General features: G+C 50.4%; 5 protein-coding genes across 5 annotated transcripts; 2 read left to right on the top strand and 3 right to left on the bottom strand.

Moving 5' to 3' along the window:
- The first annotated feature begins 105 nt into the window (after window positions 1–105).
- thtA lies at window positions 106–4995 on the top strand. The gene is made up of 6 exons (XM_024821624.1): window positions 106–243; window positions 312–1150; window positions 1200–1314; window positions 1379–2942; window positions 3006–3184; window positions 3238–4995. Exons 2-6 carry the CDS (start codon window positions 597–599, stop codon window positions 4681–4683), a joined length of 3858 nt encoding a protein of 1285 aa, XP_024678154.1. The 5' UTR covers window positions 106–243; window positions 312–596; the 3' UTR covers window positions 4684–4995.
- Window positions 4996–5152: 157 nt separating this feature from the next.
- P174DRAFT_396202 (putative mitochondrial translation initiation factor IF-2) lies at window positions 5153–9197 on the top strand. The gene is made up of 3 exons (XM_024823725.1): window positions 5153–5839; window positions 5918–8442; window positions 8498–9197. The coding sequence occupies exons 1-3, from the start codon at window positions 5390–5392 to the stop codon at window positions 8739–8741; spliced, it is 3219 nt and encodes a 1072-aa protein (XP_024678155.1). The 5' UTR covers window positions 5153–5389; the 3' UTR covers window positions 8742–9197.
- A 30-nt stretch (window positions 9198–9227) lies between these two features.
- Window positions 9228–10307, bottom strand: P174DRAFT_445476 (rhodanese-like domain-containing protein; the record flags this gene model as incomplete). Its single annotated transcript, XM_024828354.1, has 5 exons — window positions 10238–10307; window positions 10047–10114; window positions 9821–10023; window positions 9346–9686; window positions 9228–9279 (listed from the first exon to the last, which is right to left on the bottom strand). Exons 2-5 carry the CDS (start codon window positions 10093–10095, stop codon window positions 9228–9230), a joined length of 645 nt encoding a protein of 214 aa, XP_024678156.1. The 5' UTR covers window positions 10096–10114; window positions 10238–10307.
- Window positions 10308–11432: 1125 nt separating this feature from the next.
- Window positions 11433–13158, bottom strand: erg5 (C-22 sterol desaturase erg5; the record flags this gene model as incomplete). Its single annotated transcript, XM_024822801.1, has 3 exons — window positions 11433–12687; window positions 12763–12913; window positions 12999–13158. 3 exons carry the CDS (start codon window positions 13156–13158, stop codon window positions 11433–11435), a joined length of 1566 nt encoding a protein of 521 aa, XP_024678157.1.
- Window positions 13159–14537: 1379 nt separating this feature from the next.
- Window positions 14538–16799, bottom strand: P174DRAFT_454599 (signal recognition particle subunit SRP68). The gene is made up of 3 exons (XM_024829248.1): window positions 16538–16799; window positions 15324–16463; window positions 14538–15266 (listed from the first exon to the last, which is right to left on the bottom strand). The coding sequence occupies exons 1-3, from the start codon at window positions 16726–16728 to the stop codon at window positions 14762–14764; spliced, it is 1836 nt and encodes a 611-aa protein (XP_024678158.1). The 5' UTR covers window positions 16729–16799; the 3' UTR covers window positions 14538–14761.
- Between the last annotated feature and the right edge of the window lie 126 nt (window positions 16800–16925).

A 16925-nucleotide genomic window follows, 5' to 3' on the forward strand; every position in this document is an offset into this window, starting at 1 on the left:
CGGGTTCCTCCGTACAAGCCACAATAGTGGTGCAACTACAAGGAGGGGCATAAAACAAGATACTGACTACTCTTCGGCAAATTAATAGTGGCAATTGAATTGCTGCGAGCATCATCTGAGTCACAATTGCAGTCCCTTCAAAGAGCGTTCGTCAAACTTTCCTGGTCGTTTCATCGTTCTGACTTAGGATCCGAAAGTAAAAGTGAAGGTGTTATTGCGCACCACATATAGTTTTGCTATACTGTAAGTGTTTTCCCCGTCGCTTATTGCCCCTCCTCACCTGGCCGATGTCTTACTGACTTGTCGCTCAGATAAAATAATCTGTGTTGGCTGCAGCTTGGCGATGATTATTCTGCTCTATGACCAAAGTTATTTTGCTTACTCCACAAGTTGCGGAATTGCCATACTGTGACTGCTCCAAGCTCCCCTAGTGGACTCAAAATGGGACCAGGCACTGAGACTACTCTGGCTCGTGAACTAAAGCACCTACTTGACTTCTAGACTCTGTGCAAGACTTAGCTTTCCGTGAGAGTCTTCCATTCACCTTCGTACTATTGCCAACATCATTTGTCGCTGGGAGATTTTGTCGAGCCGCCATGTCCCTTCCACTGTCTGACCGAGGTTTTGATGCTTCTGGCAAGCGACAGGATATGGATCAAATGGACATAGAGCAAGAAGGACCATCAACTACGAAACCTATGGTTGGGTTGCTCTCACAGACGCTGGTCTCCAGCCCCATCATCCAATTGATTCTACCAGCGCGCCTGAGAAGCAAGCACCAAAATGATGTTGTCTTTGTTGGCGAAAGGCACATACAAATCAAAGAAGCGCTATCAGGCGTCCACTTGGAAGACGTCAATTCAAAATCTGACTTCGATGCCTACATCATGGCAGCGAAGGTCATCAATGTGAGCACAGAATTACCTTGGGAGGCCCAGATGAAGCTGGCAGCCAGCAAAGCAGCTGTCACGGATCCTGGATCGCGGCAAGAGCTCCCACCACAAATACTGGTTCTCAGTCTTGCATCGAAAGAACTAGTCTTTCTTTATTCTTCGTCAACAAGCGGCCACTTCATTCACCATCATCGCCCTTTACCAAATGATGTCAGTACCTTTGAGAGATTTGGCCGGAACATCGCGGTGGAGCCGCGGTAAGTCTTATCTCTATACTTGCAACCACTCGGCTAATAGATTGAAAAGGTCCCGTGCGGTAGCAGTTAGTGCTTCGGCCGCTTATTTCGGAGTATTCATGTTGAAGAAGCCGCCAGTTCTCCAGTCACAGATGGCTTCGAGCCAATTAGATCCTATCACAGAGGTATGCACCTCAATCCAGCGCTCGATATTCGTCTTGGATACTCACAGCGGCACCACTTCTATAGGAACGCTTCTTCCGGGTAGAAGGCGACATTCTGTTCATGGAGTTTTTGTACCCGAAAGCCGAAGATGGTGATAAAATCATCCTGCTGCTCTTGGTCTCACAGAATCAGGTGACGCAAGCTATCTGCTATGAATGGCACGCAGACGAGACGATACGACAAGCGTCTCCGAGAATTACAAAGAGGTTCCTTCCTCCTGAAGACACGTTACCCACGATGTTGATTCCATTGACCAAGACATCCTCCTTTATGCTAATCACAACGACTTCAATGGCTGTCTACAAGAACAGGCTTGATCCGCGAAGACAGCCCAGTCGATATCCTCTCCCTGTGCCTGATCGCGAATCTAAAAAAGCACCCCTTTGGACGCGTTGGGCAAGGCCATTGCGCAATTGGTCATATAACCAGCGACACGACGACATTTACCTTTGCCGTGAGGATGGTAGGGTTTTTTACCTGGGAATCGGCAACGAAGGTGAACTTGAAAATCAAGCACATCTGGGACAACTCTGCTGCGATGTGGATGCTGCATTTGATATCCTCGATATCGGTCATGAAGGTGGAGACCTCCTTTTGGCCGCTGGGACCACAGGAGACGGCGGCCTTTTTGTTCAGAAGGCTCGTGACCAACCTCGATGTGTCCAAAAATTCATCAACTGGTCCCCAGTGACGGATTCCGTTATTGTAAGCTCTGGCCAGGATTCATCAGCCTCAGACACAGCCAGAGACCGATTATTCGTGTGCTCCGCTTCCTCCTATGGGCGAGGTGCAATATTCGAACTTCGGCATGGCTTGGAGGCACAGATTGGCTTGGTCGTCTCACTCGAGGAATTGTCAAGCACGAGGGATATTTGGACAATGTCGGATGACATAAACGGAGGTGTTTACATATTGATCTCCGATCCCGTCTCCTCTATTCTTCTGTATCTGTCTGCGGACTTCGGGGAAGAGATGTGTGCTATAGACGAAGCAGATTCTGGGTTAGACTTTAGTTCGCAGTCCTTGGCAGCCGGATGCGCCAGCTCCGGCGTGCTTGTCCAAGTTACTGAGAAGGCGATTCTTCTCGGTACAGCCAATGAGTCCACTCTGAGGTCTCGCTTTGAGTTTGGCTCTGACCAAAGTGTTGCCGTTGCTGCCGTCCACAGCTCGGCATCTTTAATTGTCTCTGCTGTGCGAACACAACATGAGATGCACCTCTCTCTCAGGAGCATTATCATTTCCCAGGACCAGCTTCAACTATCCGAAATTGCTCAGCCTTTGCCATTACCCTATGAACCTGTTTGCATTCTCGTTGAGGTTTTGGGTACCTTTACTCTCATATTTGTTGGCACAGGCAATGGGAAAGTCTTGATCTACAGCTTCGAAGACTCAATCAAGCTCCTGTCAGAAGTTTCCCTTGATGTGGAAAACGGGGACGACCTATCTAAAGCAATCGAAAGTCTTGCTGTGGTCGCCATTGACACCGATGGACCTTCCCAGAAGTACACAATACTCTGTGGGTTAAGAAGTGGTATTCTGGTCCCTTTTGAGATGACGTTAGGCCATGGTGACAAGAAATCTGCAATTGGTATGTTGAATCTGACATTGAATCTCAGAGCTTCGCTAATAGGCGTATTCTTTTTTTTTCTAGAGGTCAAACAAGCGAGCCCCCGACGAATTGGGAATACTTCTGTCAAGATACAAAGTAGGGGACACTTCGCTTTGTTGACCTGTGGACGGGGATTCTGGCAGGCGTCGTGTTCACGGAAAGACGGCGTATTAGACCCTAACCTTCACTTGCAGAGGATATGGGTCACCGATCAAAATAACGTAAGACTACATTTCCATCTTCAAATCCCACTGCTTCTCCTGACATTTTGTAGCCTGCGTATCATCCAGGCAACGTCCACAGTTTCGCCATGGCAAAGATCATTGATCCAAACATCGATGGCGAATCCGACACCTTGTTCTGCATCGCCGACGGTCAGCTCTTGATTTGCACATTGGATCACGCTGCGAAGACAGTTCCTCGAAGGATTGATCTACCGGGAAGCGCAAGCAAGTTAGCTTATTCCAGCTATCTGAGAAGCCTGATTGTCGCGTACACTCGGACCGAACTCGACACCGAATCTGATCCTATCAGAAGACTGACTCGGCCTTTCATTGAGTTCGTGGAGCCGGATACGCAACACGGGGTCTCAAAGGCCGTTGACGTCTCTGAAGACGGTTACTCGGCGTGGAGACCTCACGGAGCGGCTGGAGAAAAGATCAGTTGTATCTTGGAATGGACACCTAAGAAAGGCGATGAAGAATACCACTTCATTGTCATCGGAACAGCTAGAAAACAGCAGCAAGAACGGGGACGAGTCATATTTCTACAAGCGTCCCGCAGCTCGTCCGACTCCTCGAGGATTGAATGCTCTGTGAAATATATCCATAAATTTGAGAGTCCTGTTTACGCGATTGCTCCATACGGTGATTTCACATTGATGGTCTCGACGGGTCATGAGATCGTACCATTGGAGCCCAAGCTGTCACAGACACGTCGTGTTCGAGCAGCGAGATACCCAATGCTTTCCCCAGCGATTTCCTTAAGCTGCCATGAGCCTTACGTATACATGTCGACATCGAGGGAGTCGCTGATGGTGCTCAAATCCTCCGAAGACAAATTACTGCTCCATGCATACGATCGTCAGAAGCATGACGGACTCTCCCATATTCACATTGGCGGTGAGTCTAATTCGACGATCACCAGCAGCAGGGGCGGCCGAGTCAGCATAATTTCTGAGAATGGTATTACGGACAACGACAAGATGACGCCGGTTGCGCTGTGTGAAGCACATCTTCCCTCATCCGTGATGAAGCTCAGCTCAGGATCTAAACCATCCCCATTCTCTCGCTCATCCCAGGTGTACTATGGCACAGCTATGAACGGGATAGTTTACCGGTTCTTAACCTTAGAAGAGAAAGAGTGGCGCTTACTACGTCAGCTTCAGAACCTCTGTATTAGAGATCCAATACTGTGCCCTTTCACGCCCAAAAGGAAACGAAGACGCAACCCGGCGACGAATGGCATCGCAGAGCCCCAACCTTCACACATGCACATCGACGGCGACATACTGAGTCGCCTCGTGATGCGTGGTTCGGATTATTTGAGAAAAATGTTGACGACCCAGGACTTTGAAGACGCAGCCTTTCCAGAAAACGGCAATGCTCAAGCCACTCTGGAGCTATTCACTGAGCTGTCCAACAATCTGCTGGGAAAATCTCCTGACCAAGTCGAAAAGGTCATGAGATGGTTGGAGAAGGCCCTCCACATGGAGTTCTGAATACGGCAGAGACGGCAGATTCACGAATGCGGCTAGATCTTTCTTAAATTGTCGAGAGGAGAGCGCTAATTGTCTTCTTGTGTATTAGTAGCAATGAACGCATTCACATGGTTCGATATATGGAGAGCATAGATACACTCTGACATGTTACCTTTAGAAAAGAAGTCCTGAGCGGATCAAATCGTTTTCATCTTGAATAAACGAAACTCGAGCTTTCAGAGATAAAGCGTAACAGCATAACTATTGCTGGCTCTCATTCATGGTGGCAAGTAATGGCAGTGTCGTGCCACCAACTGGCGGCGATTCGGCTCGCATAACAGGAGTCCCCACCAAACCAACCCAAAATTCTTATTATTTCTCCAAGAGCACCACCGACCGCCGCTCGAGTCTTATCAACCACCAGAAGAGGGGGGAAAAAGTGGTTCTCTGCACCTTTCTCACCGTCTCTCTTTTTCATTCCTATCGTTGAGGATATTTTCAGGCCGGCCGTCTTTTTTCGCCGCCGCTCCTCTTGGTCAGATTCTATCGGTTGCCGCGGATCGCTGCCCGGAGACTTCGATATTGTTCGTGTGCCCGCCACAGCTCGTTTACAATTATTGCAACAACAAAGGAAATCGCCTTTATACTAACGTTTTAGGTCTTTAGGCGATTTTCTGTCGATTCATCGCATTCACTACATCGATCGCTTATCACTACAACTTAGAAAATGGCGCCTAAGAAGAAGGGAAACAGAAAGCAGGATGACGACTGGGAGGCCGAGCTGGGAGAAAGTATCGCCCCCGCCAGCGAGCAGCCTCAGGAGGAGACTCCTGCGGACGCCGCTCCCGAAGAGGATGGCATGAGTGGCGGTCTCCTCGCTGCTTTGAGAAAGAACAAGAACAAGAAGGCCAAGAAGGGCAAGCCGGTCAACGATTTCGTCGAGGGTGAGGATGCGACAGAGCAGGCGAACGGCGATGCCGATTTCTCCAGCAAGCAGCCTGAGGAAGGCACATTCGACGAGGAGGACGTTTTCGCCGGAAAGAAGAACCAGAAGCCTGCGAAGGCTACACCTCCGGCCCCGGCTTCAGTTGAAGGCGATGGCGAGATCCGCGTGAAGAGTAAGAAGGAAAAGGAGAGGGAAAAGAAGGAGAGGGAGAAGCAGCGTAAGAGGGAGCAGGTATGTGTTTTGTCTCGGTGCACTATTGTCCCCTTGCAAGGCGTGTGAGTACGGTGCTGATCTAGGATAACTGTATAGGCCTTAAAGAAGAAGGTTACTGCTCCCGAGCCCAAGGCCGAGCCTGCCAAGGTTGAGAAGAAAGAAGAGGCAGCACCAGCCGCTGCTGCTCCCGCACCTGCTGCCGCCGCTCCTGAGGCGCCTGGCAAGAAGAAGAAGCTCCCCGCCCATCTGGCCGCTATTCAGAAGCAACAGGAGGCTCTTCGGAAACAACGTGAAGAGGAAGAGCGACGTTTAGCTGAAGAAAGGGCCGCGGAGGAGGAGAGACTGCGCCGCGAAGCCGAGGAAGAGAAGAAGAGGGAAGAAGCTCGCCAGCGGAAGAAGGAGAAGGAGAGGGAAAAGAAGGAGCAGCTCCGAAGGGAAGGAAAACTTCTCACCAAGGCCCAGAGGGAAGCTAAGGAGCGCAACGAACTTCGAATGAAGCAGATGCTTGCAGCCGGTGTGGGTAAGGTTGCTGGTCTCGAGGAGCCGGGAATCGAGAAGAAGAAACCCGTGTACGACAACAGAAAGCGAAAGGGTCCCAAGAAGCAGGAGGAAGACCTTGAAGCTGCTGCTGCCCGTGCTCGCGCTCAACGTGAGGCTGAGGAGGAACGACGCAAAAAGGAGGAAGAAGAGAAGAAGGCTAAAGCTGAGGCTGAGGCTGCCGCCGCCGCTGCCGCCGCCGCTGCTGCTGCTGGTGGTGACGAGGAGAGCGAAGTGGATGATTGGGAGAAGGCTGCTGAGGCCGAAGAAGACGTGAAGGACAGCTGGGATGCTCCTTCTGAGGACGAGGGAGAGAAGCCAGCCACAAACGGCGCGGCCAAGCCCGCAGCTGCACCCCAACAGAAGGCCGAGGTGCATGAGTCCGAATCCGAGGAAGATTCAGAGGAAGATTCGGAATCTGAGTCAGAAGATGAGGAGAAGTCTGCCGCGAAGAAGGCTATTGCTCAAAGAAAGGCCGAAGCTGCCGAGCGGAGGAAGAAACAGCATGAGGAAGCATTGGCCGCTCGTTCTAAGGACAATCTGCGTTCTCCTATTTGCTGTATTCTTGGCCACGTCGATACCGGTAAAACCAAGTTACTGGATAAGATCCGACAGACTAACGTGCAAGAGGGCGAAGCTGGTGGTATTACCCAGCAGATTGGTGCTACATACTTCCCCGTGGACGCTTTGCGCCAGAAGACCGCTGTGGTGAACAAGGATGGCAAGTTCGAGTTCAAGATTCCCGGTTTGCTGGTCATCGATACACCTGGTCACGAGTCTTTCTCGAACTTGCGTTCGAGAGGTTCATCTCTCTGTAACATCGCCATTCTGGTTGTCGATATCATGCACGGTCTCGAGCCTCAGACTTTGGAGTCCATGAGATTGCTTCGGGATCGCAAGACTCCTTTCATTGTTGCTCTGAACAAGATTGACCGTCTCTATGGCTGGAAGAAGATCGACAACAACGGCTTCCAGGACAGTTTGGCCATGCAGAGCAAGGGTGTTCAGAACGAATTCCGCACCCGTCTTGAGCGCACGAAGCTTCTCTTCGCCGAGCAAGGTTTCAACGCCGAGCTCTACTATGAGAACAAGTCCATGGCCCGGAATGTCTCCTTGGTTCCCACTTCCGCTCACACCGGTGAGGGTATTCCCGACATGTTGAAGCTGTTGACCACCCTGACTCAGGAGCGTATGACCAACTCGCTCATGTACCTGTCCGAAGTTGAGTGTACTGTTCTCGAGGTCAAGGTTATTGAGGGTCTTGGTACCACCATTGACGTTGTCCTTTCGAACGGTATTCTCCGTGAGGGTGATCGAGTCGTGCTCTGCGGTCTAAACGGTCCCATAGCAACGAATATTCGAGCATTGCTGACACCAGCTCCCCTTAAGGAACTCCGTCTCAAGTCGCAGTATGTTCACAACAAGGAGGTCAAGGCCGCTCTTGGTGTCAAGATCGCTGCCAACGACCTCGAGCATGCTATCGCCGGTTCGCGGTTGATGGTTGTTGGACCTGATGACGACGAGGAGGATATTGAGGAAGAAGTCATGTCCGATCTGGAGAACCTGCTGAGCAAGGTTTCCCGTGACCAGCGTGGTGTCAGTGTCCAGGCTTCTACCCTTGGTTCTCTCGAGGCTCTGCTCGAGTTCCTGCGTGTCTCCAAGATCCCTGTGGCCAACATTTCCATCGGTCCTGTTTACAAGCGTGATGTGATGATGTGTGGTACCATGTTGGAGAAGGCAAAGGAGTACGCTGTCATGCTTTGCTTCGACGTCAAGGTGGACAAGGAAGCGGCTGCGTACGCAGAGGAAGTTGGCGTCAAGATCTTCACGGCCGACATTATCTACCACCTGTTTGATGACTTCACCAAGCACATGGCCGAGTTGACGGAGAAGAGAAAGGAGGAGAGCAAGCTCCTCGCTGTCTTCCCTTGCGTGCTCAGGCCCGTTGCTGTTTTCAACAAGAAAGACCCCATCGTCATTGGTCTGGATGTCATTGAAGGCAGCTTGAGAATGCACACTCCAATTTCCGCTGTGAAGACCAACCCCACTACGGGTGCTAAGGAGATCATCGACCTTGGCAGAGTGTAAGTTTACTTCGACCCTGATTTGACGTTCCTATTGCTAATCAAGTCCATGCAGTGTGTCTATTGAGCGTGACCACAAGCCTATCCAGGTTTGCAAGAAGGGCCAACCTTCCGTCGCCGTCAAGATCGAAGGAGCCAACCAGCCCATGTACGGCCGTCAACTGGAAGAGAAGGACACCCTCTACTCGCACATCTCCCGTGCCAGTATCGACACCCTCAAGGAATTTTACCGTGCCGACGTATCGATGGAGGAATGGGCTCTTATCAAGAAGCTCAAGCCCGTGTTCGACATTCCTTGATTCAATTCGTCCAAGGTGTGATAGTCTCCTGCTGGAAACCCACAATCCCCACATGCTCCTGATCGCTTGAGGTTATCAGACATGGTGAGATGGCAACTACGGCACAGACGGCACCATTGTAGGTAGCGGGTTTCGGGGCGGTTCTTCAAAGGAGGCTACTTTGGACTTATGAGCACATAGCATTTGCTTCCTCGATCTCGGGAGGCTTTTACTTTACCTCATCAACGAAGCGCAATGATCTCCGCAGGAAGAAAAAAGTCAAAGTGCTAGACTTTCACGGAGAACGACGATGACTTTGATTGCCTAAAAGCGATATATGCCTGTATATGACATGAGTTGATGTGGTCTGTATCTTTCATGTTTCTGTTATAATGATATTTCCTTTTTGGATGAATTCCCTTTTTGATTTATGTATCTTATCCCATAGTATCAATAAGTGCATAAGACATATCTTTGAGAGTAGATTTCCAAATTCCCTCCTAGGGCCTACATCGCAATAGCATCAGTCATAGTCAATCGCAATTTCGTAGACAGGTCACTATATACAGTATCTTGACAAGATAACCCAAGTACATCGACATCGCTACAGTCTACTACTACATACCACACCCTACTCATGTTCGGGCCCCTCCCACTTCTCCACTCTCCCCCCTTATCAGCCCAATCCAACCAACTCCCCTCATACACACCAATTCTGTCCGGGTTATACCCGGCCTGCACCGCCAACTGCGCCGCCGTCTTCGCCCTCACGCCCGCCTTGCAGTAGAAAATGATATCGCCCTCTTCCTCGATCCCAGGCTTCGGGTACCCAAAGCGAGTCTCGAACTCGTCCGGCGTCAGAAAGAGCGCATCGGGCTGCGAGGCTAACGGGACGGCTACGGCGGTGGGGATGATGCCGGTGGAGGTGAGTTCGGCCGGCTCGCGGACATCAACGAGGATGAGTTTCTTTTGCGGGGTTGCTGGGGTGATGGGGCCCGGTAGGGTCGGATGGGAGGGCGGCGTTGATCTGTAGAAGGCATTTGTTAGCGTTGAGTCTGCTGGTGCAGCGGCTGTTGAGGTAGGGGGAGGGCAGGGCATACGTCTTCGAACTTCCAGCTTCGGGGCGGCTTGGTTGTATAGTGGTTGAGGCGGCGGGCTGTCTGCTGCCGGTGTGAGAGATACTGTTGGATATTACTCGATGCGAGTGCGAGCCTTGCGGTTTGGGGCCTCGGCGTTGTCGAGAAGCTTCGCGGGCTGGTTGGTGAGGACAGAAGGGCCGTTACGGCAGCGTGGGGGTAGCTTTCTGGGAGGTCTGCTTTGCAGTACGTGCTGCGAGAGCGGCGATGGGGCGCCGGATTGAGAGTACCGAGGCCATGATTGTAAGGATCTGTTGTCTTGATGATGGCTGTTAGCGATGGTTCTTCGCCGTGATAAGAGAGGTTCACTGCGGGGTTTCCTCGCTTGGGAATTCTTGCATATCCAGAAGAGAAATCACATAAAAATAAATATAGGCTTACCGACGGACAATCAGTTTACTCCTGAGCTGACTGAGGAGATAGTTACCCGGATGTGCGAGATGAAGCTATCCGATTGATGTAGCTCGGCTCTCTTGCGGCGGCTTCGGTGGGTGATGTCAATCTTCCGCAATATCACCGCCTACCACTTCAGACCTAGAATGGTGCTCAGGTCAATGAATGGTTGTAGTAGGATCTTGAACCGCATTGGATTTGATTTCCAGTTTTTATAATCATTGCTTCCCTGGATGAGTATTTAAATAGTTTTTCTTGCTGCTGTCCTTGTGGCAGGATGCCTACAGTCGTCGCCGTCGACGGCATTGAATTCGGCTTTACCATGCAACTGAAGATATATATACTCCGCACCGTCAACACAACTGTTAACCCGAGGCTACTAACACCAACGTAGAGTTAGGACGAAAGGTGGGATGAATGATCGTTTAACTTAGCATCAGTACCAAAATAGTAGGTTTAACTTAACATCGGAGACTACTTGTACACTGCTTCGAATTGAACGACCCAGGGCTGTCGCAGGTAGCTCGCCGCACAGCTCATGGGCCATGACGCCTATCAAGCTAAACATGCTACTGAAATTGCTATTTGGTCTGGAAAAGACAATCAGCATTGACAAGAGAAACCTGTACGTATGTAGACAAATCTATTTACAACCAAATACGCCTCGAGCACAAGAGTGTTCGAAACCAAACATGACAAGAATGAAGAAATCTGGATGATTAATATTACTAAGTAGCATAATCTAAAGATGCCATTGCTTCAGCTTTCTGACTGAAGCAGACGATTCCGCATGAATCGCGTCATATCATATACCTTCGGGACTTCTTGAGCCCTGGGATAAGCATGGTTCGTCAAGAAGAATGCTGAACATCTCCATTCCCGGCATTCTTCCGCAATTTGATAGACCCAGTGACTTTTGTATGGAATAATAGAACAATTGAATGGAAGAAAATGTCCTCATTACCCTATCTCCAGGATAGAAACAGACGGCCGAATGATCATCAATTGGCCGTTCATGCTTCGCAGAATGCAAGCGAATGCAGTGTTGCTTACGGCGTCGACCAAGATGTCAAGGCTAGATCACTTGAGTGATGAGAGAGATCATGCACGGGGACGGAATGTGAGGTGGCAATCGTCCTAAAACAGAGTTAGAGTGCATAGCAGACAGAAAAGCGTGTGAATATCATACCTCTGGGAAGATCGTGGCAAACACCTTGATGTCCTCAGACTGGGGAGTGGGAGCGTGCTCCCAATCCATTTCCAGACTGGCCTTTCCAATCATTGCAATCAAGTTCAGCTGAGCATATGTTTGACCCAGGCAGTAGTGGGGACCGGTGCCGAAAACCAAAAAGTTCTTGGCTTGCTTGTCGGCATCGCCGGTGATCCAGCGGTCCGGGTCGAAAGAGTCGGGATTGGGGTACGCCTCTGGGTCGTGGGTGGCAGGCCACACCGATGGAATGATCATGGAGCCCTTCGAGACGGTGATGGAGTCGGTAATGGGGAAATCCTTCTTGACCAAGTAGGGAACCATGATAACGGGCGGGCGATAACGCAGAGTCTCCCTGACAACAGCACGAGTGTACTTCATCTCGTCGACCAGATCCATAGTGAGAGGAGCATTGATATTGCCGTTGCGCACGCGCAAGTTCTCTTCCCGGATCTTCTCAAGAACGTCGGGACGATCGGCCACGAGTTGGAACAACCAGGTGCAAGCCGCACTGGTGGCGTCTTGCGAGGCGAACAACAAAGTGAAAACAGTCTGGGCGATCTCGTAGTCGGTGAACTCCCGGAGCAAGTGAGAAGGCTTCTCAGAGTCTTCCACAGGGAGTCCCTTGGCAATCTTCTCGTTGTATTTGGCGGAATCCTGCTGTGCCTTGACCCATGCGTCCATGATACAGGTGACCTCCCCACCAGCAGCCATATGAGCCTTGCTCTTGGCAGCACAGTTGGAAAACTCCTCGAGAACCATATCCGACGCCTTCTTTCCGTACCAGGCCTTGGTGAAGGGGAGGATGAAAGGGAAGTTGACCAGCTCCAAAGCGGCTGTAATCATGTAGTAGTCATCCGCAATCTTCTTGATGGCCGCGTCAGTCATATAGTGGCCGACGAAGGTGCGGCAAGAGACCGCACACATGAGCTCACGGAACTCGGGCATCCAAGGCTCGGGCTTGTAATCGTTGGCCTTGGACTTCTCCAGGAAATGCTTGTAGTACTTGTTGTAGCATTCTTCCATAACGGGGAGGTAAGAAGACAGAGCCGAGCGGGTGAAGAGACCGTTCAATCCCTTTCGGAATTCAACGTGCTCTCTGCCATCCAGAAACACCCAGTTATCCGGGCCGAGGAGCTTATGCGCGATGTCTACCACGCAAGGCTTGACATAAGCAGGCGAATTAAAGATCTTACGCGACATGTCGCGAGTGGACGCAATGACGACGAACCTGCAAGGCGAAGCTGTCAGAAACAAGCCCAAGAAATGGAGAGGAAAGTAATTCTCAGTTCAGGGTGTATCTTACTTGTGGAAGACGGAAACGCAGCTCAACTCGCCGCTGTCCCATTTTGCCTTGTATTCGTGAAACTTGGGGTTCACAGACTGGAGGAAAGGTCCCATAAAAGGCAGTTTGAAGGTTGGCCCAACAAGGGAGCCCTTGAGATAAAAGTATCGCACTGTATCCGGAGAAAATCAGTCATTTTGTCCCAGGATATCATGCGCCCGTCTTGTTGCAACAGAGACGGATCGGGTCCTGCTTACGCTGGTCATAGATAACAGCTGCGAAGAACAAAGTCGCCAGAGCCTTCCAGAATGTGAAACCATTGAGAACTGCAGAGAGAGTGTCGGCGTTATAGAAGAGCTGAGGAGAGATTGTGGCATCAGCCGAAGGGGAGACAAAGCTCCCGTTGACGTTGGCCATGTCGAGTAGCACGCGGTAGCGGAAGGATGGATGAGGGAGAGTGGCTTCACACCCAGAAATTCAGGGAGAAGCAGTTCTAATAAATTATTATTAATAAATCCGCGGGAGGGGAAAAAGAATCCCAATTTCTTTTATGCTAGGGAAATTAGACGCCGCGGATAGGACGGTTCCCGGTACGGCGAGGCCTAAGCGACCAGATATGCAGTTTCCTTTGAACGAGTACGATGTCTTGGTACGGAGTAGGCTACCTAGAAGGGATTGAAAATATCAAAATTACGGAAAGGACCTGACGGAGTACGTCGTATGGATCATTATCCTCATTGATAAAAGGGTCGCGTCCAAAGCGAGGGCGTCAGGATCCAAACCACCATGCTTTCCATGACATTTTACTTTTTTTGCTTTACCCCTGAGACTGTAAATGATCCGCAAACCAATCATAAAATACGATGTCTGTGTGACCGGAAGACCAAAGTCCCCATTCCGTTGGCGTATCACGCCAAGACGATGGGTTTTTAAGGGAACCAATAGTACCATACCCACCCGACCAATATTGGTGCAGCGCATAGACATCGTATTTCACCGCGGTACTGCGACTACTGAAATAAGCTACCGCAAGGTAGGTATATGAAATGCGGAGGTCCGATAACACTACTAGGTATGCCTTTGACCTTGCTTGTTCGCTCTCTGCAACTTTGCGAGTACTACGTCGCATGTTTGGTAGGGAGAATCTGACAGTCTTGAAATGGATGGGCCCTCAGCGCCCTTTTGAGTTGACATAACGGGCTAGAGCAAGCGCCACATATACTCATAGTAAAGTAAAAACAGTACAAATTTGATTGAGTTGCATTGAAATCCACCTCAAATCAGCAAAGCTTATCTAAGTAGATAGTAACTGGAGATCAATAGATTTGACGAGGACAAGGCTGTTTGGGAAGCATAACCATTGTTTGAAACTTCCAATAAACATAGATTTACTTGACGAATATCCAACAGTAAGTCCTTTATGATACGCTTCAATAAATACCGGAACGTACTCACCTAAGCACCGATAAAAATCGCCCTTAAATGCAAGAATGAATCAGGTGCAAGGCTTCCCGTAGAAGCTTGCCGTATCTACTTAGTCGGGTAGTACAGCCAGGAGCTTTTGTCCAATCGACACTCATGCAATAGCCATGAGATTGGTCCGGTGGAATCCGCTTCTAGGCCCTTGCAGAAGGAGTATTCGGGGGCTGCATTCGAGTGATCTTATCACCAGGTTCCATGTCCAATTTGACAGCTGATCCGGCTGGTACGTTTCCGGGGCACGTGTCCATCAGATCGCTTCTCTTCATAGGGACTACTTAAAAGACACCTAAGGCATCAGCCCAGAGCCTCAGGGTTCTACTGCTGCATGGGAAGTGATAAAAGTAACATCGTTACTTCATACGGCAGATTTTCTCGACATCCATGATAGCGTCTCATCTCAGCATTAGTCGCTGCATGGGTTTCATCATTTCAAATACTCTCATAGCATTGACTACGCCAGTAATATGCAGGTTTTCTTTTAAACACCGGCGATCAAGTGCCGAAGAAAACAATGATATGCAGCAGGTGAGCCCTTATATCAGCGCCCAAACCCAAACCAGCCACGTCGTCCTCCCTTCTTCTCCTCTGTTCCTGTTTCCATGGGGGCCTGGGCATCTTCCTGCGCGTGTGCACCTTCTCGAGGATAGTCGATGTAATTCCATGCCACATCGAGGAACAGTGGCTTGACCGGAATGGGCTGCATTCTAGGCGGATAGGGGACGAGGTTACTCAAATCCACTTTATCACCGGAAAACTCGTGCAGGCGCTCTATCACCGGGCGCTGGTTTCCTGTCTGAGGACCTTCGGCTGCCATCTTCTCCAAAGTGACAAGACCCCGGTACTGTGCGACAAGACCTTGCAAAATCGACGCGAGAGCTTGAACCTGGCTGCGCGAGACATCCAGCCTTAAAGGCTCGTTTGACAGTTGAGAGGACTGGTCAGACACTGTCGACTGGGTGCTGAGCTGCAGCGCTTGCGAGTAAAGTGCAAGAGCATTCTTCGAGTTTCCAAGGTAGCAATGAGACCGCGCAATAGACAAACATCTGTGGCATTGTCAGTTAGCCTGAATTGTAACAGCCAGCAAAACTGGATATTCATACCTCAAAGCACGGAAGTAGCAGCGTTTCGCTTCCAGCTCTTGCACAAAGGCGGAGTCCGCAGCAACACCAGGTAACTCCAGGATGGACTCGATGCTCTGCAAAATAGAGTCATAGAGCACAACCTTTTCGCGTAGCCTTGTCAACTTCTTCCCAGTCGACTCCTCCCGACTCGCGCTCTTTCCCCTTTTGAGGCCGTCGGCGTTGTCAGTTTCAAAGGTCATGCCGTCGTTAGGACCGCACAAAACTCGGTTACGTCCGATTCTCCATCCCACCAAGGCATAGTTGACCGCGGTACGAGTGATTTGCAAGCTTTGCATTCTCTTATCGCTCGGCTCCACCCCTTCATTAGCTAAATCATCGATGGCAGTCTTAGTAGCGTCAACTGCGTCCTGGCTGGCAATAATAACACTATCATAGGCGGCAGCTTTGTCTTTTGATGAAGCCGACTTCCCTTCCACATCTGCAAGCCAAGACTTGAGACGCGATTCTGCCGCTGCTGCAGAAGCAAGAGCCTGCGAGATTGCGGCATCTTCGAGAGCAACAGTCCGCGACCTCCAAGTGATACTCTCAGGTAGTTGCTGGATCTCTCCGTCGGCGGTCTTTCTCGTCCCTGCAATATCCTCCTTGAGACAATCGGGATCCACTCTTTCCACTTCCGACCTGATGTTTGCATCGGATGGGAAGTACTGGATCGCTAAAGACGACAGAGGCCTTGATCGGGGAAGCTTCATCTGATAGGCTGCGTATCTGATACTGGGATCAATAGTGCCAGTGAGGAGATCCCGGAATGCATCTTTTCTGTCCTCACGGCCAAGAGTCGTATAGATAATCCTCGAGACAGCATAGCTCTGAATGCATTGCTCCCATTTCCGCTTCTCCAAATATAGGGCACCCAGAAGCAAAGCAAGGTAAGCACGGGCTTCAAGGATGTCGGTATCAGTAGCACCGGAAGTTGGTTGGTCCTCTAACAGAAGGACCAATTGTTGAGAGTAGCCGGATGCCTTATTCAGACGAGACACAATATGACGCCTGGCCGAACCTGCAATTCCTTTCGCTGAGGGGTCGGCTGAGTGCGTGGATTTCATGTGCATTGCTTGTGCCCAAGCTCGCTCAGAGCTGAGAAGAAGGACATGCACATATCTTGAGGACAGATCCGTCAGTATGTTTCAGCATTATTTCTTTAGCCATATCCAAGCATATTGGAGGACACATACGCCACATTGCTGCTAATATCCTCTGCACTGACGGGAGGTCTGGCAGTATATTTACGACCTTTAGGAGTAGTCTGACCGAGCTTCTTGCGGAGTTTGTGCAACCTGCGTGTTGTGTGCGCCCGGTAAGCGTTGTAGTCTCCGGCGAGGAGGACGTCCTCCCTCTGTTTGAAAACGAAATCCGTAATTTCCATATTCACTGAAAGCAGGGACACCACACAAACGGAGGTGGTCGGGAATCGTGGTCGCTTGGAATCGATGTGGATAGTCCAAAGTGCGGGTGGGTAGGCGGGCGTGGTCAGATCTCGGCCAAATGAATGCCCGGCTCATTTTGCGGGAACTTCTTTTGCTGCATCGTCCAAGCTCATATGCCCGACCCGTCAAAATTTCG

The sequence above is a fragment of the Aspergillus novofumigatus genome (assembly GCF_002847465.1).
Source record: "Aspergillus novofumigatus IBT 16806 chromosome Unknown P174scaffold_9, whole genome shotgun sequence".
NCBI classification, from domain to species: domain Eukaryota; kingdom Fungi; phylum Ascomycota; class Eurotiomycetes; order Eurotiales; family Aspergillaceae; genus Aspergillus; species Aspergillus novofumigatus.

Bases quoted from the DNA above. Each gene is read 5' to 3' on its own strand.
- P174DRAFT_396202 (XM_024823725.1), top strand. From the start codon at position 5,390: ATGGCGCCTAAGAAGAAGGGAAACAGAAAGCAGGATGACGACTGGGAG. The intron at 5,840-5,917 runs GTATGTGTTTTG...ATAACTGTATAG, and splicing joins AGCAGCGTAAGAGGGAGCAG to GCCTTAAAGAAGAAGGTTAC. The intron at 8,443-8,497 runs GTAAGTTTACTT...AAGTCCATGCAG, and splicing joins ATCATCGACCTTGGCAGAGT to TGTGTCTATTGAGCGTGACC.
- P174DRAFT_454599 (XM_024829248.1), bottom strand. From the start codon at position 16,728: ATGGAAATTACGGATTTCGTTTTCAAACAGAGGGAGGACGTCCTCCTC. The intron at 16,464-16,537 runs GTATGTGTCCTC...TCTGTCCTCAAG, and splicing joins GATATTAGCAGCAATGTGGC to ATATGTGCATGTCCTTCTTC. The intron at 15,267-15,323 runs GTATGAATATCC...ACAATGCCACAG, and splicing joins TGCTACTTCCGTGCTTTGAG to ATGTTTGTCTATTGCGCGGT.
- thtA (XM_024821624.1), top strand. From the start codon at position 597: ATGTCCCTTCCACTGTCTGACCGAGGTTTTGATGCTTCTGGCAAGCGA. The intron at 1,151-1,199 runs GTAAGTCTTATC...TAGATTGAAAAG, and splicing joins AACATCGCGGTGGAGCCGCG to GTCCCGTGCGGTAGCAGTTA. The intron at 1,315-1,378 runs GTATGCACCTCA...CCACTTCTATAG, and splicing joins AATTAGATCCTATCACAGAG to GAACGCTTCTTCCGGGTAGA.